Below are 27,078 nucleotides of genomic sequence, written 5' to 3'. Positions count from 1 at the left end.
TGAGGGCTCCCCTGTTCTGGTGCCCCTGGCCTGCCTCCTGCTGTCACCTTCCTGGAAATGCCCCTGCTTCCCAGTCCCTTGTCTGCCCCTTTCTGGGCTCCCTCCGCAGGGCGGGGTGCAGGGCCTAGTCTTTCTGCTCACGCTGTCCTTCTCCAGGTTGGAGACGGATTCCCTGCTGGGGGAGGAGGCTGGTCTGCACCCCTGTCCCCTCCTATGCCACCTGCTGTCTCCCTCGGTGACAAAAGCATTCAAGGCGCTCAAGAGCCCCGTCCACAGGGAGACCCACCCATCCTTCAGCCCTGGGACGTTCTCTCCCGTGACTCCTCTCTTCTCTTTGCTCGTGGGCATTTGGGCCTTTTGGAGTGGTGCCCTGGTTTTCTGGGTATTTTTCTCCTACTTTGTGTTTTCATCTTTTTATGCTCTCTTGGGAGATTTTCTCAACTATACCTTCCACCTCTTCTATTTGTATTTTTAGTTCTGCCATATTTTAACTTCCAAGACTCTGTCTTCCTCCACTGTTCTTGTTCCTTGGATACCACATCTCTCTTATCTCTCGGAGGTGATAGAGGCACGTTTTCTGGGTTTTAACCGCTGTCTGCTTCTGCTTCTCCTCTTGCCTCTGCTTCACAGTTGTGTGTCAGAGGCTCTCTGAAGCATCTGGTGGCATTTGGCCCTCACGCTCTTGAAGGCAGTGGGGGGACTCAACCAATGGGCTGGACTGGCTGGGACAGCCCATCTTGCTGGGGACCCCAGTTACACTGTATACAGCTTTTATCTTTTTCACTCAGTCTCCATTCTGGGGGGGTCTAGGTCTGGGGACTGCTATCTGGATCCATTCCAATTTGTTGGGGGTTCAGGAGAGGTGCTCGCACTGTCCCCAGGATGCTAGCAGCCTGGCTTTGCCAACAGCTGGTGCCCAAGAAGACCAGCCCAGAGACACCCCTCGAGTAGCATGGAACAAGACGGGGGCATGGGGAGGGAGCCTCTGATGGGCCTGGCCACCCCCCTCTAAGCAATTTGGGGCTTACCTATTAGAACCAGTTCCCAGGGTCCCAGCCCCAACCCAAGCAGCTCTTCCAAGGTCTCCCAGAGAGAGGCTCTGGGCAAGCTGGTCTCCTGGAGCTAGTATGTTTCTGGAAAGTTCAGTGCCCATACAAGATCTGGCCACTTACCAACTGTGCATTCTTTCTGGGTGTTGGGTCCCCCACCTTTAAAATGGGGGCGTTGAGGGACACCTGAGTGGCTCAGTCAGTTGAGCATCCAACTCTTGGTTTCAGCTTGGGTTGTGGTCTCACGGTTCGTGAGTTCAAGCCCCATGTCGAGCTCTGTGCTGACAGTGCAGAGCCTGCTTGGGATTCTCTCTCTCTCTCTCTCTCTCTCTCTCTCTCTCTCTCTCAGACCCTCCCTTGCTCACACTCTTTCCCTCTCTCTCAAAATAAATAAACATTTTTTTTTAAATAAATAAATAAAATGGGAGTGTTGAACCTGGTGACCTGAGGATTCTTCTTGCCCCAACCATTTGGGATTAGGTCACCTACCCCTCTGGGCAAGACCTTCTGTATAAACAGTCACTGAACCCCAGCTAGGCTGAGATGTGCTCAGAGGCCTACCCCTCCCAGGCGTCCTCCCCAGCCATGCACAGTTGTGGGGCTTGGGGCCACGTGGGGAAGCCTGGGAGCCTCCAGGATCTGTGGGTGGGGGGGGGCCTGGGGTGGGCTCCTCAGGGCCAGCCTGGGCCCATGGACGGCAGAGTCCTGCAAGGACACGGTCCAGGAAGTGGGCCCGGGTTTCCCCAGCTGGGGTCCCTGTCTCCCTCTAACATGCCTCACTGTGAGAGGTCCCAAGCTCCCAGGGGACGTCCCGTCTATTGATAAAGCCTCTGTGGCTGCCTTTGCCACCTGCTGAGCTAACAGCCCAGAGGTCATGGAGGGTGTGACCTGTAGTGGTTTGCTTCTAGAGTCCTGCCCTGGGAAGATGGCCTACTACGGAAAATGCATTGAAACTGTGATTGGGGAACTGGACAAATTTAAGGCTAAGAAGGGCAGTGCTGAGCAGTTCCTGGAGGCCGCGTCCACCGCCCTGCAGGTAGGATCAGTGGCGGCTCGGGGCTCGCTGGGAGGCATGCTGGTGACACCTGTCATGTAGCTAGTTACTTTCTAGGAAGACAGCTGCTTTCCATCCTCCCTGGGGAGAGGCCCTGGGCACGGCCCCATGCCATTCGAAGGCTGGATGTCCTCAGCTTCACTCTAGGTCACAATAGTGGCTGCAGTGTTTCTAGGGGCCTTCAGGGACCCTCTCTGTGCCTCGAGAGGCATCCCTGGCATCTGGAATGTGCATCAGACCACTCTTGTGAAAGGGAAGATTGGCACCGTGCTTCAGGACGTGCCTGCATGGTACCATCCAAAACTGAACATAGAGAAGAATGAGCTTGGATTGACCTCCACTCTGGAGGGTGGCCTCCTCCCAGGGCAGCTACGCACGAGCAGCCAGTGAGCTGACCGGCTTCCGACAGAGAGGCGGGGGCTGGCCAAGGCAGCGAGGCCCACAGGAGCCCCCACCTCCTTTTCCTCGTGGCCCACAGCTGGCAGAAATAAGGGACCTTCCCCCCCACCCGCCGCCCCCCTGCTACTCACCTCTTGTCCCCGTGCCCCTGGATGGTCCTTGTTCTTTTCTCCCCCAACTACAGCCCACCCCATTTCAAGCACATACAGAGTGTCCGCTTGGCTGATGTCCTGGGATGGCTCAGGGCCGCTGGAGCACCACCTGTCAGCTCGGCAGCCCTCAGAAGCCTCTCTGTGCGTCTGTCAGTCCATCCACCAGGGGTGGGTAGGTGCCCAGGGAGCGGGAGCGTGCATTGCAGGGGCCCAGCCCCCCTGGGGCTGTTGTAGCAAATGCATTAATTACAGGATGCTTGTCCTTAATTGCCAGGTGGAATTGCTTTTCCTTAACAGGCGTGTGTGAGCTATTCACTGCGCCCACCCCTGGGGAGGTGGGCTAGCCCCCATGACCTGCTCAGGCGTGGGCTCTGCTGGGCCCCTGGCCACAGAGGGACTCCCTTTCCCTTGTGGGGTGGTAGGGAACGCTCTTCCTTTGTCAGCTGCCTTGTGGTCCAGTGGCCCGAAAACCTGAAGTGGTCGCTGCCTTGCAGAAGGGGCTGGGGCCCTGGGCTGTGCACACAAAGGCTAGAGGGGTCCAGAAACCAGAGACTCTCCCACGAGAGAAAGCTTGGGACCGCTGACCCAACCCCTTCTCCCCAGCTTCATTCAGGAACCGATGTGTCTGGCAGCAGGGGCCGGGCAGCAGCCTGTACCCCTCTCTCAAGCTCGTCCCTGAGACCCTAGCATTTGGGGAAATGATGAAAACAGCCAAGGCCAAACCCTACCACAATTATCTTCCCCAAGCGGAAACGCCCTGCACAGCTCAGCGCCCCCTCCCCCCCACCGCGCTTGGGCATGGCCCTCCCCAGTGGCTGCTCCAGGGCCTGGCGGGGCAGCTGCCTCTGTCCCACCCTCCTCGGGTCTCTCGCATCAGCCACGACTGCTGTTGTTGGTGTCATCCTAAAAGAAAGACCTCGCCCGAGCTTCTCTCATCTTCCACTTGCAAGGAGGCCCCTTGGTGTCTCTGCTCTGCCCTCAGCTCCCCTGCATCCGCCCTCCAAAGCTTTCCCCCACTGCCCAGCAAAAACAGCAAGGTTAGCATCTTTATTTCTCAGTAATAACCATTACAGAAACTTGGGTCTGTGACAACACATTATTGCCGGCAGTTGTCGCTTAGTGAGCCATGGCATCATGCCCCTATGTGTGCGTTTCCGTGGGGAGGGAGGCCAGCACGCCTCTGCCCCCAGACCCACTGCACCAAGTCCCAGGGATCTGGCCAGCGTCACCGGGGTGTGCACGGATGCTCGCGTCAGATGGAGAGGCCGGCAACTGCGTTTTCTGACACGCTGGTCTTCCCAGATCCTTTCCAATGCCCGCCTCAAGTCTGACCCAGTGGGGACAACACTCTTGTGTCCAGAAAATTGAAGGAACCCACTGCTTTTGTTAGACTCAAGGCTCAAGGCTGCCCCCTGACAGAAAACAACACAGCACACGAGCCCATCGGGCAGGGGTCCTGGCTGGAAAAAGATACCTTCAAGTGCTGGCTGCTGGTTACCTGTGAATGTGACCTTATTTAGAAATGCCCCCTCTGCAGATATGATTAGGAATCTCGAGATAAGAGCGTCCTTGACTTAGGGTGAGCCCGAAATCCAGTGACTAGCATCCTTATAAGGAGAGGGAAATCTCAACACAGAGACCAGGGAAGAAAGCCACGTGACCACAGATATATCCATGCGATGTGGACGCCAGGATCCCGCAACCACCTGCAGCTGGGGAGAACCTGACCTTGCGACACCTCAATTTCAGAATTCTGTCCTCCAGAACTCTGAAAGCCTACATCCCTGTTGTTTTCAGCGGCCAAGTTTGTGGTACTTTGTTAGGGTAGCCCCAGGACATTTGTATAGACAGGGAACCTCCTGGGAGAGGCCAAGGATGGAGGGGCCAGGTTGGCACACTCAGGGTTGCTGCCGAAATGCTGGACTCTGGGGACTAGGTGCAGAGGAGGGCTCCTGAGGTGTTCAGATGAAGCCTGGCCGAAGGGTGGGGAAGCTACAAGGACTTGCGGATTGGGGGACAGTGTGCTGACTTTCTCTCTGCAGATTATCTGTAGATCAGAAAGGGATCCATCATCACCACTGGGTGTGTAGGTGCTGAGACGTGGGCATCAAGCCTCTGCAGATGCCAGTCTCCAGAACGGCCTGACAGTGGCACTGAGGGCCTGGCTGGGGCTGGAGAGAGGAGGGAGGGATCAGTGGGGGTGAGGGTGATGGAACCAGCAAGCACCTGGGCTGGCCTCAAAGCCTGGGTTCTCCTGTGCTCCCTGGCCAGGCCCTCGGGAGGGACAGGAATCCTCGCCTCCCCCGTGCTCCAAGCTCTGCCCCCCGTAGTTAATGTCACTTTGGAACAAGTGTCATTTCATTAGAGCATGATGACGGCAGACTGGAGAGTTTCTGGACGTCCCTCCCTGGGTGTTGCCTTTGGCCACCCCTTCCCCCACCTGCACTCCCAGAGACCCACGTGGCCAGCCAGCATGACAGCTGGGCACCAGGCTGAACGGGTGGGGCATAGGGACTTCCAGAGAGTCAGCTTGGGCCTGCAGGACCAGGGCGGGGGTGTACTGGGCACAGCAGGCAGCTTGGGGCATCCACAAAGTCCATGAGGTCTGAGCAGACCTCAGAGAAGACTCTGGCTTTGAGATTGAGATAGAACCAGAGGGGTGGGAGGTCTGGAAGAACAAGGATTCCGCAAACCACCACCACCCCCCCCCCCCCCACCTCAGGCAGAGGGACCTGAATGAGTCAGGACAGCAGAGTCCTGACCTGTGACAGGCGCTGTGTGGGCGGGGAGGCCAAGTGGGATCTGAGTGTGCAGAACCTTGGGCCCCGGGCCAAACCATGGGCAAGGGCGGGCAGGGGAATGGAAAGGTCAGCACTGGGCTGGCAGGAGTGGTGCTGGGCAGCTGGGCAGTCAGCACAAGGGTGGAGCAGGGGTGAGGAGAGGCCCAGCTGAGCACCCAGCCCGCCCCACCCCCCGCCAGAGGGACAGGAAGAAAGGAACTGGGGGGCTGGGGGCCTGGATCATCACCCACGTCCTCACCTGGAAGGCGGCAGTGTGGCCAAGGGCCAGAACGCCTTGAACTTGCTGTCCTAGTCAGTAGCTTCCTGGGCTCAGGAAACGTTTTTTATTTTAATATGTTTAAGTGCCTGGTTTATTAACATCAAAGATCCAAAACCCAAAAGGCTCAAGATGGTATCCAGTGGGGTCTACCTCCCATACTGGCCCTCCCAGGAGACAAGCAGAGAGCAGTGTCCTGTGGTCCCTTCCAGAGACTGCCCAGGCCTCTCTTGCATAGATATTAGATGTAGCAAAAATTACATCTAAATTATATGTTTTATATATGAAAACAGTATCATTTTTACATACAATTTTTTAAATTTCTACAAAATGGTAGTACATTATAACATAAATGTACATAAGTGTACATAACACTTAAAGTACCATGAGGACTTTTCCACGTTCTGTCCTTAGAGCTGAAAGCATCCTGTTGCCTGGCTGTGACATAACCATCATGACCATCGCCTGTCGACGGGCTTGTAGGCCGTTTCCAGTCGTTTAGTATCAGAACCACAGCGAGACGGACCCGTCCGCTTGTCCCTCTGCACCTGGGAAGGCACACCTCGGGCCAAGTCCCAGAAAATGCAGCTTCTCCACGGTGGGGGAGCTGGCCCCCATGGTTTCCGTAGACCTCGCCAGTTGAGGGGTCTATATGCTTGCACTCTCGTTGGTGGGCAGGGTGTGTTTGTTCCCCCAAAGCCTTTTGCTTACATATTGTGCTAGCAAGTGTTTTCATCTCTGCCGATGAAATAGGTGGGGAAAGGCAGTCGGTGCACATAACCTACATTCATTTTACCTCCTGAGTCTTGAAGCGATATGTATTTCTATCTCTGAACGATCTGATCTTCTCGGACCTGTATCTGTTAGGAAACAGTGTTTGGCTGTGAGAAAATCCAGAAAAGCAATGGCTTAAAGAAATCGGAGGTATCTTCGCTCACATAAGAAGCAGTCTGCGTACGTACAGGCAGTCCAGGGTGGGCTCAGGGGCTCCGTGGTGCCATTAGGAATGTATTTTTCCTCCTCTCTGCTCAGCCATGCTTGCAATGTACCTTTGTTTTGTAGTCACAAAATGGCTGCCCTGCCTCCAGCATTGCATCCATATCCCAGGAGAGAAGAGGAGAAAGGCAAACAGCATAAAGGCACGTGCCAGGTGAATCTGCCTCACTTTCTAAGAGCTTCCTTGGAGGCTGCACCCGGCAATTTGCCATTAGATCTCATTGATTAAAGCCATCTGCTACATGGCTCCATCAGCAGGGGCCTGGAAAAAGTTTTAGCTGAGCAAACCACCATCCACAATGAGATAGCATTTTTCTGTTGAGCAGGAAAAAAGGGAGAAGGAATTAGACACCGGGCAGCCTGTTTCCTTTGTCTGCTCTTCTTTTTTTGTTTTTTAATGTAATTTATTGTCAAATTGGTTTCCATACAACCCCCAGTGCTCATCCCAACAGGTGCCCTCCTCAATGCCCATCACCCACCCTCCCCTCCCTCCCACCCCCCATCAACCCTCAGTTTGTTCTCAGTATTTAGGAGTCTCTTATGGTTCGCCTCCCTCTCTCTCTGTAACTTTTTTTTCTTTTTCCCCTTCCCCTCCCCCATGGTCTTCTGTTAAGTTTCTCAAGATCCACATATGAGTGAAAACGTGGTATCTGCCTTCCTCCGGCTGACTTGTTTCACTTAGCATAACACCCACTTCAGCCAACACGTCACTGATTAGCAGGAGCCTCTAGGTGTTGTGACACAACTTACACATTCTGTGTTCTGATTAAATCCACAACCAGGCCCCTTTCCTGCCCCAGGCCCCAGTCTAGCTCTGCCCTAACTCCGGCAAACTGGGTCTAGGGGCTCCGGCCAGAGGCAGCCAGTGATGGTGGAAAGTCGGCAGGCTTGCAGGCCCGGCCACCTCCCAGACTATCCGTGAAACTGTTATCCAGGGCCTTGCTGCCCTCCCTGGGGGCTGGCCAGGGGCTGTGGACTCCAGAGTCCTGAACTTGACCAAGGCCCAAAACGGTATCCACACTCAGAGGCCCTTGGGTGGCCACAGCCCTGTGTGGTCTGTGGCTGAGGTGGGTTTGGAATTAAGGGTCAGCTCTGGTACCGGGGCCCCCTCGGTGCAATTCAGCTCTCTCCCTACCTCCTCCTGGAGACAGCCTGGCCAGCCCAGCCCCAGCAGCCCTCTGCTGGCCTGGCCAGAAGGACTTGGTCACTGCCCCAGGCCTCAGTCTCCCCACTATGACCAGCTGGGTTGACCTTCCCTGGTGGCAAAGACCTGGCCCTGGGCCCAGCCTGGCCCACGGGCCAGGGTGTCATTTACTGCTTAGCTCCGTGTCCTCCGGGACCCCTTGGCCCCATGCAGCCCCGCCTGACCTCCGTGCCCAGGGATAGATGGCATCAGGGCTTAGAGCCGCAGGCTCCAGGCTCTGACCTTATTAATACAGACTCACACTTCCCAAACGCAGACGTAATTAATGAGCAGCGGAGTCACTGTTGTCTGAGCCTCAGAAGTGCGAGAGCCTGTCAGCAGGCGTCCTGCAAACTCATGCAGCCTCAGCTCCAGGCTTGCTGACTCATTGCTTTCTGCCCTGCCCGCACGGGCGCCCGGCCTTCCTCTGACAGAACGCGCCCGCTGTGCGCACAGCCCGGGGGTCAGAGGACCGTGAGACCAGAGCTGACCCTGGAAGGAGGTGCTGCTCTGTGCCTCGCCTGCACTGGGGGGATGTCCCTGGGTCCCCACAACTGCCCAGGAAGGCAGGACATTCTGTTCCCTGTCTGGAGCACCACCGTAACATTGTAGCAGGGAAGGGAATCAGCTGCCTGTGTGTGCAGCTCGGCGAGGGCGCTAGGCAGCGTCTGACCGGGGGGTGGTCAGGGACGCCTCCTGGGTCGGGTAGCGTCTGAGCAAAGACCTGGTGGGAGTGAAGGAGCAAGTGTACAGGGAAGAGTGTTGCAAACAGAGGGAACAGCTAGCACGGAGGCCGTGAGGGGACATCCTACAAGCTGGAGAAGCAGAGGGAGGCCAGTGTGGCTGGAGCGGAGACAGGGTTAGGTAAGGACCCCGAGGGAGCCAGACCAGTCCACACAGAGCCTCACTGGCCATTGTTAGGACTTCTTCTGGCAGGCTCTGAAGAAGGACAGACACGATCCGATCCCCATTTTAAAAGAACTACTTGGTGGCCAGGCTGGAAACAGAGGAAGGTCGAGAGGAGAAGCCAGAGTGCAGAGGTTCCCCTGGCCCAGCCATGAGGCAGAGGGAGAGGGAGGCAACAAAGACTTTCTGGGGTTGTGCTGAGATGGGGAGGCCAGGGAGTTGGGGCAAAGCCCAGAGGCCAGACACCCGAGTCGGGGGAGGGTACAGGAGCAGACAGAGCTTTCTGGAGTCCAGGGAGGGCGGGCCGGGGACCCACGGTTGGAAGGGCACGTTTTCAGCCTAGATGCTGGTTGCGGTGTCCCCCGGGGTGAGCACAGACCTTGAAGAGACTGGGCTGGAGGCCGGAGACCCTCCCACGTGAGGAGAGGAGGTGTCAGCAGGGGCGTATTGGCATCCGAATATTGCTGGAGCCCAGTCCCAGCACTGGAAGGAGCAAGGGATCTAGTGAAGCCAGGCTGTGCTCCAAGCCATGGGGAGGGTTTCAGAACCCAAGTCCAGGGCAGCCCCTGCTGCACAGTGGTCACCTCTGTGGGGGGCGGGGGGGGGGGAAGGGACGTCATCTCCCTGGACCTCCTGTCTCTCCTGTAAGGGCATCTCATTAGCACAGCCAAACTGTGCCAGAGCCACGGGGGCATAGCCCACTGAAGAACACGGTTTCAGGCTTCCAGCCTCTGTGGCTCAGGGGCACCTCGGGAAGGATGTGGGAATGACACGGTCTGCCAAGACAACATCCACACTCGCAGGTGTGGAGACAGAGGCTCTCCGAGGTCCTGTGGCTTGTCCAGGACCCCTCAAGTCATTTTCTTTGCATGAAAATAAGAGGGGGGCACCTGGGTGGCTCAGAGGGCTGAGCATCTGACTTCCACTCAGGTCCTGATCTTTCGGTTTGTGAGTTTGAGCCCATCAGACTCTGCTGTCAGCACAGAGCCCACGTCAGAGCCTCTGTCCCCACTCTCTCTGCCCCTCCCCACTCACACTCTGTCTCTCTCTCTCTCTCTCTCTTAAAAATAAACGTTAAAAAAAAAGAAATACAAATGTCCAGTAAACATATGAAAACTTCACTGATAATAAAACATTCAAAATAAAACAATGAGTTGCCAAAATTTAATAGATGGGCAAAAAAAAATTTTTTTTGTTTTAGTGACACTACTGGTGAGTATGTTTTGCAGTGTTTTGCATCTGTTTGGGTGGAGGTCTGCATTCTGGCTTCATGCTGCATTAACCGTCTTGTCCCCTCCTGGAGATCTTGCAGGACTGACGTCAATGGCTGCCTTGCTCCCTGTGACGGGAGACAGCGTCTGACCTAGCGACTCCCCACCACTGACACTTAGGTCCTTACCATTTTCCTTCGCCCTGAACTTCTTTCTTTTCCTTTTCAGAAAGAATTAAAACATTTGTTGGGCATAAATACATTAAATATACACTACAGTTACAGTTAGGGGTTACATACAGTATCCTATTTGCAAAATCTATACACTAAATGTGATATGGCAGTTTTAATGTGATGTATATGAAATAGCCTAAAATTTACAACACACCATAGTCATGGAGCCTGCTTGGGATTCTCTCTCTCTCTCTCTCTCTCTCTCTCTCTCACTCCCTCCCTCCCTCTCTCTCTCTCCCTCTCTCCTTTGCCCCTCTCTCTGCTCATGCTCGCTGTCTCTCTAAAATAAAAATTAAAATTAAAAATATGAAATGTACAATACAGGAAAACATACAATGATTTTTTTCCCCCTGAAGTTGAAAAGCTTGGAGTGTGTGCTGAACAGTGAGGGAAAACCTCTTGTCTTTGGGTGTCGAGGACCACACAGGGGTGACACTCAAAGACATGCGGGGCACTTCTCGGTTTCTGCAGGACTGACTCCTGCGGCCAGCCAGACACAGCCAGAAACTGCCAACATTCCAAGCTGATTAAAAGCAAGCCAGACGATATGGGGGAAAAAAAAACAACATTAAGAAAATTTTGCTTCTTAAATGCCCTGAACTTCTTGTATGCGGCTGTTTCCTGTATTTTGGATGGTTTCCTCACATTCCCAGAAGTAATTACTGGATTAAAGGGTACGGGAAGCACAAGGTACTTGAAACACATTTCCAAATTGCTTTCAGGAAAGACCCAACGGCACCGGTCCCCACCAGCCCCTCTCATGGCCGTGCTGGCAACACTAGATGTTCTTTTTCAGTCTTCTTGTTTTTTTTTTTTTTTTTTTTTAACGTTTATTTATTTTTGAGACAGACAGAGACAGAGCATGAACAGGGGAGGGGCAGAGAGAGAGGGAGACACAGAATCGGAAACAGGCTCCAGGCTCTGAGCTGTCAGCACAGAGCCCGACGCGGGGCTCGAACTCACGGACCGCGAGATCATGACCTGAGCCGAAGTCAGACACTCAACCGACCAAGCCACCCAGGCGCCCCGAGTCTTCTTGTTTTCAAAAGCTTAATCACTTTTTTGAATAAGTAACGTGTGACAACACAGTTGTCCAAGGGGTAAGTGGGGAAAAGTCAGTGTCCCCAGCAGAAGCCCGTGGAGAGGACACAGTCCCTCCAGTTACTGGTAATTCCTGTCTGACTTTGCAGGTTTTCCTTACCATTTTTTTGGGGGGTGGCAGGGGGGATTATTTTTTTTTAATAATTCCCTTGAAAACCTTTATAGGAACTTGCTCTTTTTTTCTCTCATTGTGGTAAAACACACATGACACAACATTTACCATCTTAGCCGCTGGTAAGTGCACGGCTCTGTGGCATTAAGAACATTCACACTGTTGTGCAGCCGTCCCCACCCTCCTTCCCAGAACTTTCTCATCCTCCACAACAGAAACCGTTCCCGTGAGACCCTAACTGCCCACCCCCACTCCGGCCCCCGGCTCCCACCATCCTCTCTCGGTCCTGGGGCCTCATACAAGTGAAGTCACACATTTTTCATGCCTGTTTATTTCTGTCTCTGCCCCCAGCCCGTGGTCACTACCCAGGAGCACCCGAGGGACCACATCCTGGGGCGGACCCGCTGGGTCAGAGGGTCGGGGCGCCGGACTGCCGTGGACTCTGCCAACGGCTCGGGGAGGGGTGCACTGAGAGAACGCTTCCCCAGCACGGACCGGGTGCCTGGCCCTGGCCCATGGCCCCCTCCCCCCTCCCGGGCTGTTTCTTTCCTAGACCCTGAGCCCCCAGAAGCAGGCGTTCATTCTGGAGGTGCTGTCTGGGTGCCTCGAGTACCAGAAGCTGCTGGCCGTGGTGGTGGACGCCTTCTACGTGCGGGCCGGCTGTCTCTGCCCACGGGCCGACTACAGCCTCTTCGAGGGTAGGTGTCCCTGTGGGCCAGGCCCGCTGCCCTTGCCCCCTGCACAAGGCACAGACAACACTGGTGACGACCTGGGGAGGCGGCCGCAGAGAGGAGCTGCTCAGGCTCGTGCTGGACGCCAGCCCCTGCTTCTGCAGCATGCTGCTTTCCGGGCTCTCTCCCTGCCCCTCACTCGTTGGGTCCTCACGGCTGCCTTGAGCGACTGGACCGGGTCTGCCTTACAGACGTACAAACAGACTCCGGGCTCACTAAAAGCCAGGCTGGGGTCCAGAGCCTCGGGTCCCTGAGGGAGGCACAGCCTGCTTCAGAGACAGTGCCCCCAAAAGGCCAGCCTGGGTGAAATGACGAGCCTTTATCATTGGCCAAGTTCCTGACCCCCTCAACCCCAAGGACATAGGGCAGGGCCAGCCTTGTGGCCGCAATCTGGACTGTCCAGCAGGGGATTAAATATGAATTGTCTCTGCCTGGTCTCCTGCAGGCCCCGGAGGGCCACCTGCTTCCGTGGCGTGGGGTGAACATCGCGGGCAGAGGGGTCAGTGCCTCCGGGTGGGGGTGTTGGTTCAGCCCCCAGACCCTGCACTAGGCCTCAGAGCCCCTGTTCAGAAGGAGAAGGCTTGGGGACAGCAGGGTGCTGGGAAGCCGAACTTAGTGACCCGATGCCAGGTCAGGAGCTGGCCCCTGAGCTCTGCCTGTGCCCCCGACGCTCAGCTCAGGTGTCACAGCCAGCAGCACGTCACTGGCCTGCCCAGCAGCCAGTGTAACGAACAGCCCCCTGCCCGGGGACCCTCACCTGCCCGGGTGTTCACGTCCTGCTTGGCTTAAGGCTACTCCATCTCTCAAAATGAACAAACCGAAATCCAAAGTGATTTTCCTTTTGCCCAGGGAACTTTTAGAATTTCTGAGAACATGCCAAGTCAGTGAGCGTGTGTGGAAGTGTTTTGACGGACGCTCCCCAAACGCTCACCCACGTAAGCCGTCGTCCGAACTCTCGCAGCATTTTGTCGTTTTCACGCGGCGTCAGGTGGGGCTCCTGCCCGTGGTCGCCTGCCCGGCTGGTGGTGGGCCTTCGGCTCCGGCTCCCTCGCACCTGCCGGGCACCGGTCAGGCCTCTGGCTGATTCCCCAAGACGGAATGCAAGGGGGTGCAGGGGAGGACACCCCAGGGGCGGCCCCACTCACCGGCCCCGTTTCCCCAGTGATCTGCTACCTGGCCACGTTCCAGCTGGAGGAACTCGGCTTTGAGCTCTTCTGTGACATCGTCAGGTCCCAGCCCGCGGACAAGATGCGCAAGGTGAGCTCTGCGGTTTCTTCCTAAACCCAAGGGCAAAGGGTGTCCCAGCCAGCGCCGACCTCTCACTCTCTGGCTCATTGTAATGGAAGAGACTCTGCTGGGTTTAGTGTGTGTTTATGACAAACAGGTGCCCTCTCATTGCTGCAGACACCCTCGTTTTGTCCCTGGGGGATTCAGCTCCCGTCCCTCAGGGTCCTGGTGGGTAGTGAGTCTGGGCCTCTGGAGCCTTCCCTTCTCTCTGTGACCAAACTCCTCCCTCCAAGAGAGGCTGTGCCGCCTGGGGGCTGAGGGGCAGGCAAGGGGGTGGGTCCGAGTGGACCCTGAGGATTGGCGTCCATCGGGGGAGGCTGCGGACCAATCTCCTGCCCTGCCGTGGCCCCTCCTGTGGCCTGAGCCTGAGGCCCACCGTTCTTTAGTGGCCGGCCCCCGTGGAGCACTTGCTGTGGGCCAGGCTTCGTCTGTGACCATTTCTTGTTCCATCGTCACAATGACCCAGGGAGGTCGTCCTCCGAGGCATCCATCCCACAGCTGAGGCAACTGAGGCACAGAGGGGTTGGGTGACTCACCCAATACCACTCAGCAAGTGAGTAGCAGAGCCCTTTCTTGGACCAGGCTTTTAACCACTGGCTTGCTCCTTCTTACTGGGCTTGGAGGGCCGTCACCAGACCAGGACAGCGACTCCTGGAGAAGAGCGGGGAGGGATATCACAGGCCCCGGGGGGTGCCCTGGGGCCTCTCCCAGAAGAAACAGCAGGCTCTGCAGTGACAGTTTGGTGGGAGTTGGGGGGGGGGGGGAAGCGGGGGAAGGGACGCCCACTAGGACCACAGCCCCCAGAGATGTGGCACTGGAGACTCACAGGTACCTTGGCCACCTAACAAGGGAAAGAGAAAGTGATGGCCCGAGGCCGTGATTTGTGTTTAATGATGGGATTTCCTACCTACGTGTAAACAAGCAATTCACGGGGATAAACATTTGCATAGTTATCTTAAACACAGTCTTCATCTTTCTAAGAAAAAGACAAATTGTAGGCATTTTCTGAGAGGCGTCTGGAGGTGCCAGGGCCGGCTCCCCTAGGCTGAGCTGCCGATGCTCAGTTCAAGCTCTGCTCTCAGAGGCCTCAGATTCTTGGTGATTGTTGAACAAGGGGGCCTAAGTGTCATCTTGCACTGGGTCCCGCAGTGCTGGAGCTGGCCCTAGACCAACCTTGGCCTGAAGAACCCAGAGGGGGCGGCACAGGACCCTCCTGGGGCTGCCCCACAACGCAGACCCAGGACAGGTACACAGAGAGCTGGCCACACACGGCGAGCCTAGGGCCCCCAGTGCAGGTGGCTGGGTGTTACCTCCCTGGAGATTTTCTGGAAGAGATTCATGGAAACTGCCCCCACAAACTCCGACAGGAGCTGGGGAGCTGCAGGGGTGGGGCGGCACCCTCTGCAGGGCCTTCTCTCCCCTGCCCACGCCCCCCCCCCCCGTCCCATTGGGTCCACCCACCTCCAGCCTCTAGAGGAGAGGTCAGCCTGGGCCTTGAAGACAGGGTGCAAGCTGTTAGGGACAGGATGGCAGCCCTGGGGCCTCCCTGGGGAAGCCCCCCACAGCCCACCGTGGTCAGCAGTGACCAGGCGGTGGTGAGCTCAGCGTGCCCAGGCTGGTTCTCGGGCAGCCTTGGCCGCGGTCTCTGCCAGACACAGTGCTGGATGTGGCTGCAGCTGGCCTGTCACTCCAGGGGCAGTAGCAATCCTGCTGGCTCCAGTGACCCCCGCTCACACGCTGGAATCCTCCAGAGGGCTGGAGAACTCACCCCAGGACCCTGCCCCCACACCTGGTGAGAATGGGGGCCTCACTGTGGAGAGCTCTCCCCAGGGGTGTGGGCAGGCCATCCCTGGGTGGGGGCAGCACACCAGCTGAGATGCTGAGTGGGCGGGGGGATGGAGCAGCAAGGAGCACTGGCCAGGAGCAAGGGGAGCAGAGACCCCAAGGCCGGATAGCAGGGCACCGACTGCCCCTTCCTGCAGGAAGGGGTAAAGGCTGAGAGACAGCCATGCGATGGGGAGGGCAGGAGACAGGCCGTGGCTGGGCGGCTGGCAGCTGGGCAGCGGGCAGTGGCCACCCTGGGGAGGCAGTGACAGCAGCCGGGGTCCTGTCCTTGTGCCTGGTGCCCCCACTGCTCAGCCGCTCCATTCACAGCAGCTGCAAGGGCCCGGGCATCATGCCCACCACGCACAGCACGCAGCAAACACCGACTCCAGACCCGGAAGCCCCGGGAGGAAGGCCCTCCCAGCCCTTGGCAGGCGTTGGGCCCAGATCCACGGGCGGTGCTGGGGTGGAGCCCAAAGGCCCACAGCGGGAACCCACCTGCTGACTCACTCCCTCCCCAGTAAACTCCTTGTTCCCGAGGCTCACAGCTCAAGGGTGTGCTTTTAGGGACCCAGATGGAGGCATCATGTTTCCTGTGTCCACACAAAGCTCTCCTGGGGGGCTCCAGCGTGTGGCCTCCCTGGTTTTCCGGGAGCCTGGTTTGAATGGTCTGTAGTGGTCCCCTTGACTAGACAAGGCCCTGCAAGCCCGGGTGTGGTTTCGTCTGGGTGGACGCCCTCCTGCAGAACAGTCCCCCAGCAGGCCCTGGGCGTGGCTGCCCCTCGGAGGAGGGCTGGGGCAGGGGGTGCCGAGCTTCACCTCAGCTGTGCTGACAGCCACGTCCTGGGGCCACAGCCAGCCCCCTCTGCAGAAGCACACCTCCCTCTCCCCAAGGCAGCCAGCCTCCATGAGAAGCTAAACTGGACTGTCTTCTAGAACCCGACCTGTTAGACTTGAGGGCCAGGACTGGAAAACAGCCTGCAGGGCCCACGGCCGCTAGAAGTTCCTGCTGTGGCGGGGTCCGGGCCCCCCGGGAGAACATCTCCCAGGGAGAACATCCTCAGTCCCTTCCAGGGGCTGGGTGGGCAGGTCACTCCTGGGGCCCACCCACGGGCACTGTCCTGGGCAAGCAGGGGCAGACTGTACCTCTATTCCTGGAATTCCGGAGCCCATAGGGGATGCAGGCCGCTATCCATCTGTCCCCACCAAGAACTCTCCAGAAGTGGGGTGTGGGCCTTCCAGGTCCTGGGCAGGTAGCTCAGGCACAGGGTCCCCACCAGCAGGGACGTGCCCTGTTGGGCAGGGACACGCCCCAGGACCGGAGTGGGCTGCCCTGAACGCCCAGAGGCCGTGAGCAGAAGCCAGCGTGGCCAGGGGCAGCGCCCCAGCACAGGCACCCCAGCCCAGCATGGGGGCGGGCGAGCAGGGCTCGGGGAGGGAGGGTCTTTCCCGAGGGGCCTGCTGCCCTGGCGTGGACAGTGGTTTCCTTGCCCCCTGCCCCCTGGGCACTGGCTTTCCTGTGAGGGGCACTGTGGGCTTCACCAGGTTGGGGAGGGGTTCTGGTGCCGAGGCCCCCCCTCAATGGTTCCTCCTTCTCCCTCAGTTCCTGGGGTTCTTCTTCAACCCCTTAAACCTGTGCTCATGGATCACAGATGAGTGGAGCCTCGTCTACGAGACAGCCTATGTACGAGAGAACTGGATCGGCCCCCTGATGAGGTGGGACAGGCCGGAGCCTCCCTGCACTCCACTCCCCGAAGCCACCCTCTTGTGCCTGCGCCCCATAACAGGCTCGGCCAAATCCCGGCTTCACCCGCGCAGGCCGGGACCCACGGGCAGGAGGACCAGCACTGCGGCCTGGCCCTGCCCTTGGCCTCCACGAGAGGCTACTGGAGTCAGGGTGAAGCTGGCCCTGCGGTGTTTCCCTTCTTATAGGGCTGGGGGAGCCGCCTGGTTTTCCTGGGGACAGACAGACTGGGCACAAGCAGACCACTGTAGGTACCAGCAGTGTGCTGGAGAGCCAGAGGCCCGGGGGGAGGAGCCCTTCTGTGGGAGAGAAAACCATGGCCCTGAGGTGGAAGGGTGGCCCTGGAGCTGCCGTTTCCCTGGAAGAAAGCCCTCAGTCCCAGCCAGGCTGGATTCACTGCCCATCCACAGGACTGCCACCAGGGCCCGGGCCCTCGGGGCCCAGAGAGCCACCTGTGGGGTCAGCCTTGGTCCAGGGTGCCCGCCACCCACCTCAGCACTGCCATATGCAGCCCCATCCCAGACCCGCCCTGCCCCTCCGGAAACCTCACTCCCCTCAGAAGTGCCCTTCCTTCCTCTGATGGCCGTGGCCCTCGAGCTGGGCCAGGAGCTACACAAACCACGCTGTCTGTCCTCAGGGGAACCCCACCGGCCAGGCTGCTGATGGGAACTGGGCCCGCCTGCGGTGTAGGGCACAGACCCCTGCTCCAGGGCACCGGCACCCCAAGGCTCCACCCTGCTCCCGTAGCCCCTTCCCCACCTGTCACCGGCAGCACAGCTCCAGGAACATTCCAGACATCTCCAGCTTCTCTGAGCCTCCTTGCACTGGGCCTTCCGCTCGGGCCCAGATTAGCTCTGTGTCCCTCCCGCTGCTGCTCCTCAGGCCCCTGGATTCCTGCCGCTGGGGCCTCTCTGTCCCTGTCCTCCCAACTCCCCACGCAGCAGCATGGCTTGTGACCACAGTGCTGCTGGCCTTGTTTCCTCACCTGTCTGCGTGACTCAGGGCGCAGCTGGTACAGTGCCCGGGGCATAGCTGGCCCTCAGTGGAGTGGCTGTTGCTTCCATTATCAGCCCGCACCCTAAGGTGGACCCAGGGTGTCTTGGGTCCTTTGGTTCCCCAGGGCCGTGCCCTCGTTGACCTTCTCCCGAAGGCCGTGCCCTAGTTGGCCTGCTTCTCCTGAGGGCGGTGCCCTGGTTGGCCTTAGGAAGTGGCCCTAAGTGGCTGCTCTTGCCTTTGCCTTCAAGATGGCAGCCGGAAGTCCAGAAGCTGATCAACCAGCTAGAGGAAGTGTTGGCCAATCAGTCCGTTGTTTCCAAGACCAAGGCCAAGGTCACAGAGCCCAAGGAGTTCAACCTGACTGTCCCCAGACCCCGCTCCATTCCAGTGCCTGAGCCAGTCCCTGTCGTGGCCAAGTCCAAACCAGTAAGTGCAGACATTTGCGGTGAGCACGGCCCATCCAAGCTGGGAGAGTGGACTCTGTGAGCCAGGGGCAGGCTGGGCTCTTCCCAGGTGCACTGGACCAGACCAGGAGCGTTTGGTGACCCCACGTCTCTGTGGGGAAGCCCAGCTGACCTGGGGCCTGCCCAGTGAGTTCCTGTGCTCCACATCCTAAGGTCTGGTCAGCAGAGATGAAGTGAGGCTGTGGGGCCACAGGGCTCAAACCTGTCCGGATGTGGCATCTAGAGCATGCTTGTAACCTGTTGTGACATAGGTCTCCCTCTCTATTAAATAGCACATGTGTAGCTCACAATATGCTCCTCAGTACTACTCAGGTCATGGGCAGGTGATAATGTCTGTCTGTGTGACCCCATCATGTGGACCTGTCCCCACCCCAGGGCCTTTGCACGCCTGTCCCATCTGCCTAGAGCCTCTTCCTCTCCTTCTCCCTCTCTCTCTCCCCACTTTGCTGACTTCTGCCAGTCAGGATGCTTTGTATTGTAGGTAAAAGGCAGCTCAAGCTGGTGTAGACCATAGAGCACGGGCTGACTCTTGGCTGAGTAGGTTAGGCCTCAGGCAGAGTTTGATCAGAGTTCTAGCTGTGCTTCTGTGGGTCACCTTTATCTTTGGGCAAACTTCCTTCATTGTAGCAACCCACCCAGGCCTTCCCCGTACTGTAAACCATCCAGGGCATGAGAGGACATCTAGGGCCAAGAATTCTGTGAGAGTACGATTAGACCAGCTCAGGCCAGCTCAGGCCGCACGCCTCCCCCCGAGCTGATCACCATGATTGGGGAGGCTGTGTTCTGACTGATCCAAGTCTCTACCCCACACACTTGTGGTGGAGTCAGTTTCCCAGACCCAATCTGGTTTCCTCACAGAATTAAGGACCACGTGGAAGGGGGGGGGTGGGTGTCAGGGGTCCCAGCCCACCCCCACCACCTTCGGGTCTCATGGCAACCTCTCTGCCCAGAGAGGTTTTCCATGAGCCCTCGCCCGGGTCAGGTCCCTCGAGTATTCCAATGCTCCTTAGGCACACAGGGCAGAGGGCAAGGAGTTAGGGTCTGGAGCTCAGGGGTTTCCAGGCTGTCCCTGCCCCACCCCCATGGACACTGCTCCCTCCAGGCTGGCGAGGGTCCCCGTGACGGGACCCTGTGGATGGCTCTCAGGCCACCCTGGCCTCTGCAGTATTCATGCTATGGCCCCTCCCCCTCCCTGGCCCTCACTTTTCTGGGGTCCATGACACCTTCCTGGACTCACTTTCCCCTCCACACCTCCCCTTCCATCCCCTGCCCACTCAGTGGTCCTCTGCCTGTTCCCCCAGTGTCTACTGGGCCTGGACCCCGTGCTCGGCCACCTCTCTTCTTGCTGCTGGCCTGCCATCCTTCCTTTCCCTCCCCCGGATGGCCACCAGCACCCAGGGGATCCCAGTCAGAGCCCAGCAGCCTCCCTCTCAGCCCTGCTTCTGCTGGCACGGGCACCACGGTCCACCCTCCTGTCCCTGGCACCGCCCTCTCTTCACCCGTATCCCACTGGCCACCAGCCTGGCCCTTCTACACACCCCGGACACCATAGCCGCTGACCGCAGGCTTTCCTCCGGCCACCCCACCAGGTCCCCAGGAGCACCTACCAGCCGCCCAAGGAGCAGCAGCTGCTGGAGACGACCAAGAGACACAATCGCTGGAAGGCGGAGGTGAGGACCCACCGACGAGCCCTGCCTTCCTAGACCCTCTGGGGGGTGTTCTGTGAGGAGGTGGGGGACGGGGGAGGGGGGCGGAGGAAAAGCGGGAAGCTGGTGTGTGCCTTCGTCCCTCCCGAGGCCCAAGGGCGCCGGGGGGTGGCCAGCGGGGCCAGAGCCAAGTGCTGCCTCTTGCAGGAGCTGCTGCTCAGGGCGAACGTGGAGGAGATGCGGTGCGCGGTGCCCAGGTCCTGCGGGGAGCCCCCGACGCAGGTAACACCCACCCTCCTCGCCCTGGGTTGGTCTTCACGGTGGCACTCTCCCACCACATGGAACCGTCCCTCCCTGCGCCCTTTGAGCGGTGACGCGATGAGCCCCTTCTTTAGCCTGTCCGGTCTCTGCTCCCCAAGCCCGGGCGGGGCGGCAGGTGCAGATGTGCCTCCAGATCCACACGGGCGATCCACACATCCCTCTCTGGGTGTTCCCACATTTCCATGCTGAGCACTTACTGTCTCCGTAAGAAAAAAAAAAAGCCAAGGTAAGTTTGTCAATAAAGAAAAAGGACGCAGGACAAGGAAGGCCTGTTCGTGGTGGGTGCTCTGTCCAGAGGAGTGGGCCTGCCCTGCCCTCCCCACTGTGGGCTCCCCCTACCGCCGGTGGCAGCAGGGCGAGGCAGCGGTGCCCTGGCCCCCACAAGCAGTTGGGGCAGGCGGGGCATGGCCCTGGGGGTGTGCTGGCTGAGTTCCAAGGGGGTGCTCGTCTACCCACCGCTCCGCACACTGGGGCTGTGGGGCCCCTCCTGGGAGCACCCCAGAGCAGCAGCAGGCAAGGAGCAACTTCCTAGCAGCCAGGAAGCCAGTCGTGGAAGCCAGTGCCAGGGAGCCACTCGGGGGACGGGCCCTGAACCCAGAGGTTCAAGCACCCGGGAACTGTGGTCCCCAGGCCTGGCCGGCCCTACACCCAGGAAAGGCTGGGGAGGGCATGGGAGACAGAAGTGTTGTCGTGGGACCCGTGAGCAGGGGGTGGGCTGGGAACACTCAGGTGGGCAGCTGGAGTGAGGACAGGGGAGCGCGTTGGCCCTCCCGGGGGTGCTGGGCCCACCATTCCCCCAGGGTGTGTCCAAGGGCACCCAGTGGGCACAGGTGCTGGGCCTGATCCCCGCAGGACTCCCAGAAGACTCTGCAGCCCCGACTCCTGCCCCGAATCCTTAAGACTCCAAAGCTGACCTTCTACAAGGTGAGGGGTGTTCCTGACCGGCCAGGGTGGGCACGGGGTGCCTGGTCTAGTCCCCTCTCCCTGGACACACACTTCCTGGCCAGGTCTGTGCCCAGGGGATCAGATGGCCAGAGCTGGAGGCCCTGAGGGAGGCCCCACCCTAGGGGCCGGGGGGCAAGTGTGGGAGGTAGGGGGGCACTTGCCGGCCCGACTCTCCTCCACCAGCCACCAGACTGCAGCCGGCCCCTCCTGTCTCCTGCAGACCAACAACGTCCCTGTGAAGCTCAACACAGCTGCCATCCTGCGGGAAGGATCTCTATACCAGCGGCAGGTGGAGAAAGAGCTGGAGAGGTAGGCGGGCGGCTCCTCACCCTGTTCAGAGGAAGGGGTGCAGGGACGGCTCTCCTGGGAGAGGAGAAGGTTGCCAGCAGGGGGGAAGGCGGGGCCTGGTGGTTGTGGTGCTTTGGGGGTGCCACAGGCAGGCCAGCCTTAGGGTCACGGCTGCATCTGAAGAAGACGACCCGCTCAGTGAGGGAAACTGGGCAGAAGGCGGCTTAGCAGAAAGCCGGCCCAGCCCACACTTCTCTCAGGGTCACCTACTCTTCAGAACCCCCTGAGGCCCCCCGCTGACCACCAGCACCCCGGTCCCCTGTGCTTGCCCCATGAGTTGGGCTGTGGGTGGGAGTTTGGGTGGCTGACCAGGTGGATGAAAGGATGGACAGGTGGACGGATGGGTGAGCAGACGAACAGGTGGCCAAAAGGTGGTGGAGGCACGGGACGGGGACAGGCGGACGGTGGGTGGTGGACAGGTGCTATGGCCCGCGATGGGTGAACGGCTCCCCATGTCTGTGAGGCCACCGCACCCCCGGGGAACCCGTGCACCCCCCCCCATGGCCAGCACAGGCCCCCACTCTTGTCCCCTCTCCCCAGGGTGGATAAGCTTGTGGACGGGGCCGGGGACTTTTCCGAGTTCCTCGAGTGGCAGAGGAAGGTGCAGGCGGAGGGCCGGGAGGAGCAGCTGGCCACGAGCGAGTGCCACAGGCTGCAGGGGAAACTCAGCCACGAGGAGGCCATCCTGGCCCGGCAGCGCCTGGTGCAAGGGAACAAGGAGAAGGCTGACCAGAAGAAGGAGGAGGTGACGCAGCCTTGCGGGAGCAGCGGGAGTACCTGGGGGCCAGCTGGCGGGCTGTGGCAGCTCCTGTGGTCATGGCTTGTGGTCTGACCCCTAAGATCCACACAGTGGCTGTGGTTTCTCTTTCTGCACCTTCACGGGTTGGGGGCGGGGGTTGGAGGCTCTCTCAGTGGACAGCACTTCTGGTCCAGACTGCCCCCTGCCCCCACCAGGAGGGGCAGTGGGCCCACACATCCACACATTAAGGAGGATCTGAGGTTCTGGCGGAAACTTCTGGAAAGCCAACACATTTGTGTATGGCGTCCTCTCCCATAGGAGGGTCTGCAGGCATCTTCAGAAGCTTTAGACGTCTCAGTCCTGGCTCTGCCTCCTCCTAGGACGGGTGGCCTGAGTGGGGGACCCCAACCTGTGTTTCCCTGAAAGCCTGTTCTTTGCAGTGGCTCCCAAGTGGCCTGGGGTCCGCAGGCCTGACCTCGGTTCTGTCTGTCCCCAGATGTGTGCCCTTGGGGACTTACGTTGGGCAGGGGGAGGGGACCATGCTGGAAGTTCACTCGAAAATGCCCTTTGGATAACTTGTTTGTGTCTGTTTGTATTTGATGTTAGGGTTTGCTTTTCCTTCCTTCTTAGTGTACTTTTTCACAAATAGGAAGTCAAAGCGATCTGAAAAATAGACTCAGAGAAGCGTCATTTCTTGTAAGTCCCTTGCCACCTACCCACCTCAATTCTTATTTTCATTAACCTCTGGATCATCTTTCCTTAAAGCAAATACGTACACTTGTGTACAAATCCTTCCTTCCTCCCTTGTCCCTTACATAAAATGCCACGCCCTGCTTTGTCTGCGATGGGAAACACAGGGCCAGTTTTCCATGTTTGTGGAGAGAGGTTTTCAAGGTAAGCTTCTAGAGGGGACATCACTAAGCCCCAAAGTAAGTGAGAGCGGGGCTCGGTCCCCGCTGTTGGGCACGCAGTTTCCTCACCTTCCGCGGGCAGCGTGTGCAGACCCCAGCAGAGTGTGCCGTGCTGAACTCAGAAATGTTCGCTCGTCGTGTAGGTGAGAAACAGTATCCCGGCAAGTTCTGATTTGCATTTCATTGATTATGTATGAATTTGAGCGTGTTGCCATACATCTAAGAGCCATCTCTGTACCTCTTTCTGTGAACAACCTCTTCGTGCCTTTTGTCCGTTTTCTCGCAGCTGTACTGCGGCACGATGGACGAGTGAAACTCGTGTCTGTTGAAAGTCTGTCACAGGACGTTCGGATACACGTCCCATCGTGACGTGATTGTCACAATCGAGCAAATTGCTGTATCCGTCCCCTCCCGCAGCCACCTCCTCCGCCTGTGGCAGGGACACTGGAGGTCTCTCTTAGCAAATTTCACGTACACGTTCTTATGAACCGCAGTCCCCACCCTGTACATTAGGTCTCTGGAACGTACCCATCTTCTAACAGACCTCGCGCACTTGGACCATGCCCACGGCTCTGGTCTCTGCGACCACAATGTGGACCTTGTTAGATTCCACACATAAGTGAGATCCTACAGCAACTGTCCTGTTGCCAGGCTTATCTCACTTAACATAATATGTTCCCGGTTTACCCATGTTTTTGCAAATGGCAGGACTTCCTTCTTTTTTAAGGCTGCAGAGTGTTCCCATATTCGTCTCTGAAGGGACAATTAGGTTGTTGCCATGTCTTGGCTATTGTGAATGATGCTGCAGTGAACATGGGGGGTGCAGATATCTCCTCAAAACAGTGGTTTTATTTCCTTTGAATCTATATCAGAAGTGATACTTCTGGGTTCTAATTTTATTTTTATTTATTTATTTACTTATTTTTATTTTTTTGTCCTTATTTTATTTTATTTTTATTTTTTATTTTTTAAAATTTACATACAAATTAGTTAGCATATAGTGCAACAATGATTTCAGGAGTAGATTCCTTAGTGCCCCTTCCCCATTTAGCCCATCCCCCCCTCCCACAACCCCTCCAGTAACCCTCAGTTTGTTCTCCATATTTATGAGTCTCTCCTGTTTTGTCCCTCTCCCTGTTTTTATATCATTTTTATTTCCCTTCCCTTATGGTCATCTGTTTTGTCTCTTAAAGTCCTCATATGAGTGAAGTCATATGATTTTTGTTTTTCTCTGACTGATTAATTTCACTTAGCGTAGTACCCTCCAGTTCCATCCACGTAGTTGCAAATGACAAGATTTCATTCTTTTTGATTGCCCAGTAATACTCCATTGTATATATATACACCACATTTTCTTTATCCATTCATCCATCGATCGACATTTGGGCTCTTTCCAACCTTTGGCTATTGTCGATAGTGCTGCTATAAACATGGGGGTGCCTGTGTCCCTTCGAAACGGCACACCTGTATCCCTTGGATAAATGCCTAGTAGTGCAATTGCTGGGTCGTAGGGTAGTTCTATTTTTAGTTTTTTGAGGACCCTCCATACTGCTTTCCAGAGTGGCCGCACCAGCTTGCATTTCCACCAACAATGCAAAAGAGATCCTCTTTCTCCGCATCCTCGCCAACATCTGTTGTTGCCTGAGTTGTGAATGTTAGCCATTCTGACAGGTGTGAGGTGGTATCTCATTGTGGTTTCGATTTGTAGTTCCCTGATGATGAGTGATGTTGAGCGTTTTTTCATGTGTCAGTTGGCTCTGGGTTCTAATTTTAAAACTGGTAGTTCTGGGGGTACCTGGCTGGCTTAGCTTGTAGAGCATGTGACTCTTGATTTGAAGGTCCTGAGTTGGAACCCCACACTGGGTGCAGAGATTACTTTTTAAAAACTGGTAATTCTATTTTTAATTTTTTCAGAAAAAAATTAAAATACTTTTTTCCACAACGGCTGCACCAATTTACATTCCCACCAACGGTGCACAGAATTCCCTTTTCTCCACATCCTCACCAGCACTTGCTATCTTTTGACTTTTTTATGATAGCCATCCCAACAGGGGTGAGGTGTTATCTCATTGTGGTTTTGATTTGCATTTCCCTGATGATGAGTGGTTATGAGCATCTTTTCATGTGTCTGTTGGCACATGGAAAATGTCTGTTTATCATCTTTGAAAAATGTTCAGGTCCTTTGCCCATTTTTTTGGTCAGGTTATTTGGCTTTTTTGTTGTTTGTTTTTTGTTTTGTTTTGTTTTGTTTTTTTGCTATTGAGTTGTAGGAGTACCTTATATATTTTGGGTATTAACCCCTTATCAGATACATAGTTTGCAAATGATTTCTTCCATTCCATAGGTTGCCTTTTCATTTTGTTGGTTGTTTCCTTTGCTGTGCAGAAACCTTTTAGTTTGATGTGGTCCCAGTAGTTCATTTTTGTTCTTCTTGCCTGTGCTTTTGATGTCAAATCCAAAAAAAAAAAAAAAAAAAAAAAAAAAAAAAAAGCTAAGACCAATATGAGGGAGTTTTCTCCTATCTTCTTCTAGGAGTTTGTGATTTCAGGTCTTGTGTTTAAGTCTCTAATCCACTTTGAATTGATTTTTGTGTGTGGTGTAAAATAAGGGTCCAATTTCATTCTTGTGCGTGTGGATGTCTGGGTTTCCCAGTACCGTTTGTTGAAGACACAGTTCCTTCCCTGCTGAGTGGTCTCGGTGCCTTTGCCAAAGATCAGTTGAACATTTTCTAACAAGCTCTTAGCCTTCATTTCTTTGGTTTTGAAGAGTTCTTTACACAGTAGGGACGGTGACTTTTCATGATACAATGCAGATATTTCCTCCCAGTCTGTCACTTGGCTTTGCTTGTGTGTTTTACCATGCAGACTAATCAATGTTTCCTTTTACTGTGCCTGGACTTTGAAGAGTGGGAGAAAGGTTTTTCCCATACCTGTGTTATAGAGCAATGCGCCTAGGTGTCCTCTAGTATTTATATTTCATTTTTACGTCTGGATCTCTAATCTGCGCCCAGTTTATGCTCATACGTGGTCTGAGGTCTGGATCGACTTCCATGACCACCCAACTGCGGCTCCCAATCCATGAATGCAGTACGTCTCTCCATTTATTTCAATCCTTTATTTCTTTCATCTGTGTTGTATAGTGTTTCATTTTTAGCATTCAAGTCCTGTTCGTGTTCTGTTAGATTTGTGCCTAAGTGTTTCTTTTATTATTTTTGAGTAATTGTAAGTGGTGTTATATTTTTAATTCTGATGTCCATGTATCCGATGCTAGTATATTAAAGCGTAATTGACTTTTGTGTGTTGATCATCTATCTCAGGACCTTGCTGAACCACCTTATAATTTTTCTAGGACAAACAAGGCATTTTGTCGTAGAGCCCTTGTAATTTTCTATGTAGACAATCATGTCATCTGTAAAGAACAGTTTATTTCTTAACTTCTGACCTACATTCCTGTCATTTGCTCCTCTAGCCTATTGCACTGGCTAGAACTTTCCAGTGCTGTGTTGAATAAGAAAGAGCCTACAGGGGTGCCTGGGTGGCTCAGGCGGTTAAGCGTCTGACTTTGGCTCAGGTCATGAGCTCACAGTTTGTGGGTTCGAGCCCCTTGTCGGGCTCCTTGCTAACAACTGATCCTCTGTCCCATCCTGCCCCCCTGCCCTTTGCATGTCTT

At 56.3% G+C, this 27,078-nt stretch overlaps 1 protein-coding gene across 1 annotated transcript in view; it reads left to right on the top strand.

Moving 5' to 3' along the window:
* The window catches only part of CFAP99 (cilia and flagella associated protein 99), a 41,100-nt gene that overhangs the window by 6,513 nt on the left and 7,509 nt on the right, over positions 1 to 27,078 (top strand). The window contains exons 2-11 of the mRNA XM_045474792.1: positions 1,958 to 2,085; positions 12,007 to 12,151; positions 13,347 to 13,441; positions 16,899 to 17,011; positions 18,284 to 18,461; positions 20,089 to 20,169; positions 20,353 to 20,427; positions 21,319 to 21,390; positions 21,632 to 21,720; positions 22,300 to 22,504. Coding sequence (XP_045330748.1) covers positions 1,975 to 2,085; positions 12,007 to 12,151; positions 13,347 to 13,441; positions 16,899 to 17,011; positions 18,284 to 18,461; positions 20,089 to 20,169; positions 20,353 to 20,427; positions 21,319 to 21,390; positions 21,632 to 21,720; positions 22,300 to 22,504 — 1,164 coding nt within the window. The 5' untranslated portion in view covers positions 1,958 to 1,974. The remainder of the gene's footprint in view (positions 1 to 1,957; positions 2,086 to 12,006; positions 12,152 to 13,346; positions 13,442 to 16,898; positions 17,012 to 18,283; positions 18,462 to 20,088; positions 20,170 to 20,352; positions 20,428 to 21,318; positions 21,391 to 21,631; positions 21,721 to 22,299; positions 22,505 to 27,078) is intronic.

The sequence above is a fragment of the Leopardus geoffroyi genome, chromosome B1 (genome assembly GCF_018350155.1).
Source record: "Leopardus geoffroyi isolate Oge1 chromosome B1, O.geoffroyi_Oge1_pat1.0, whole genome shotgun sequence".
Lineage (NCBI taxonomy): Eukaryota > Metazoa > Chordata > Mammalia > Carnivora > Felidae > Leopardus > Leopardus geoffroyi.
This window is presented reverse-complemented; position numbering and strand designations above follow the sequence as displayed.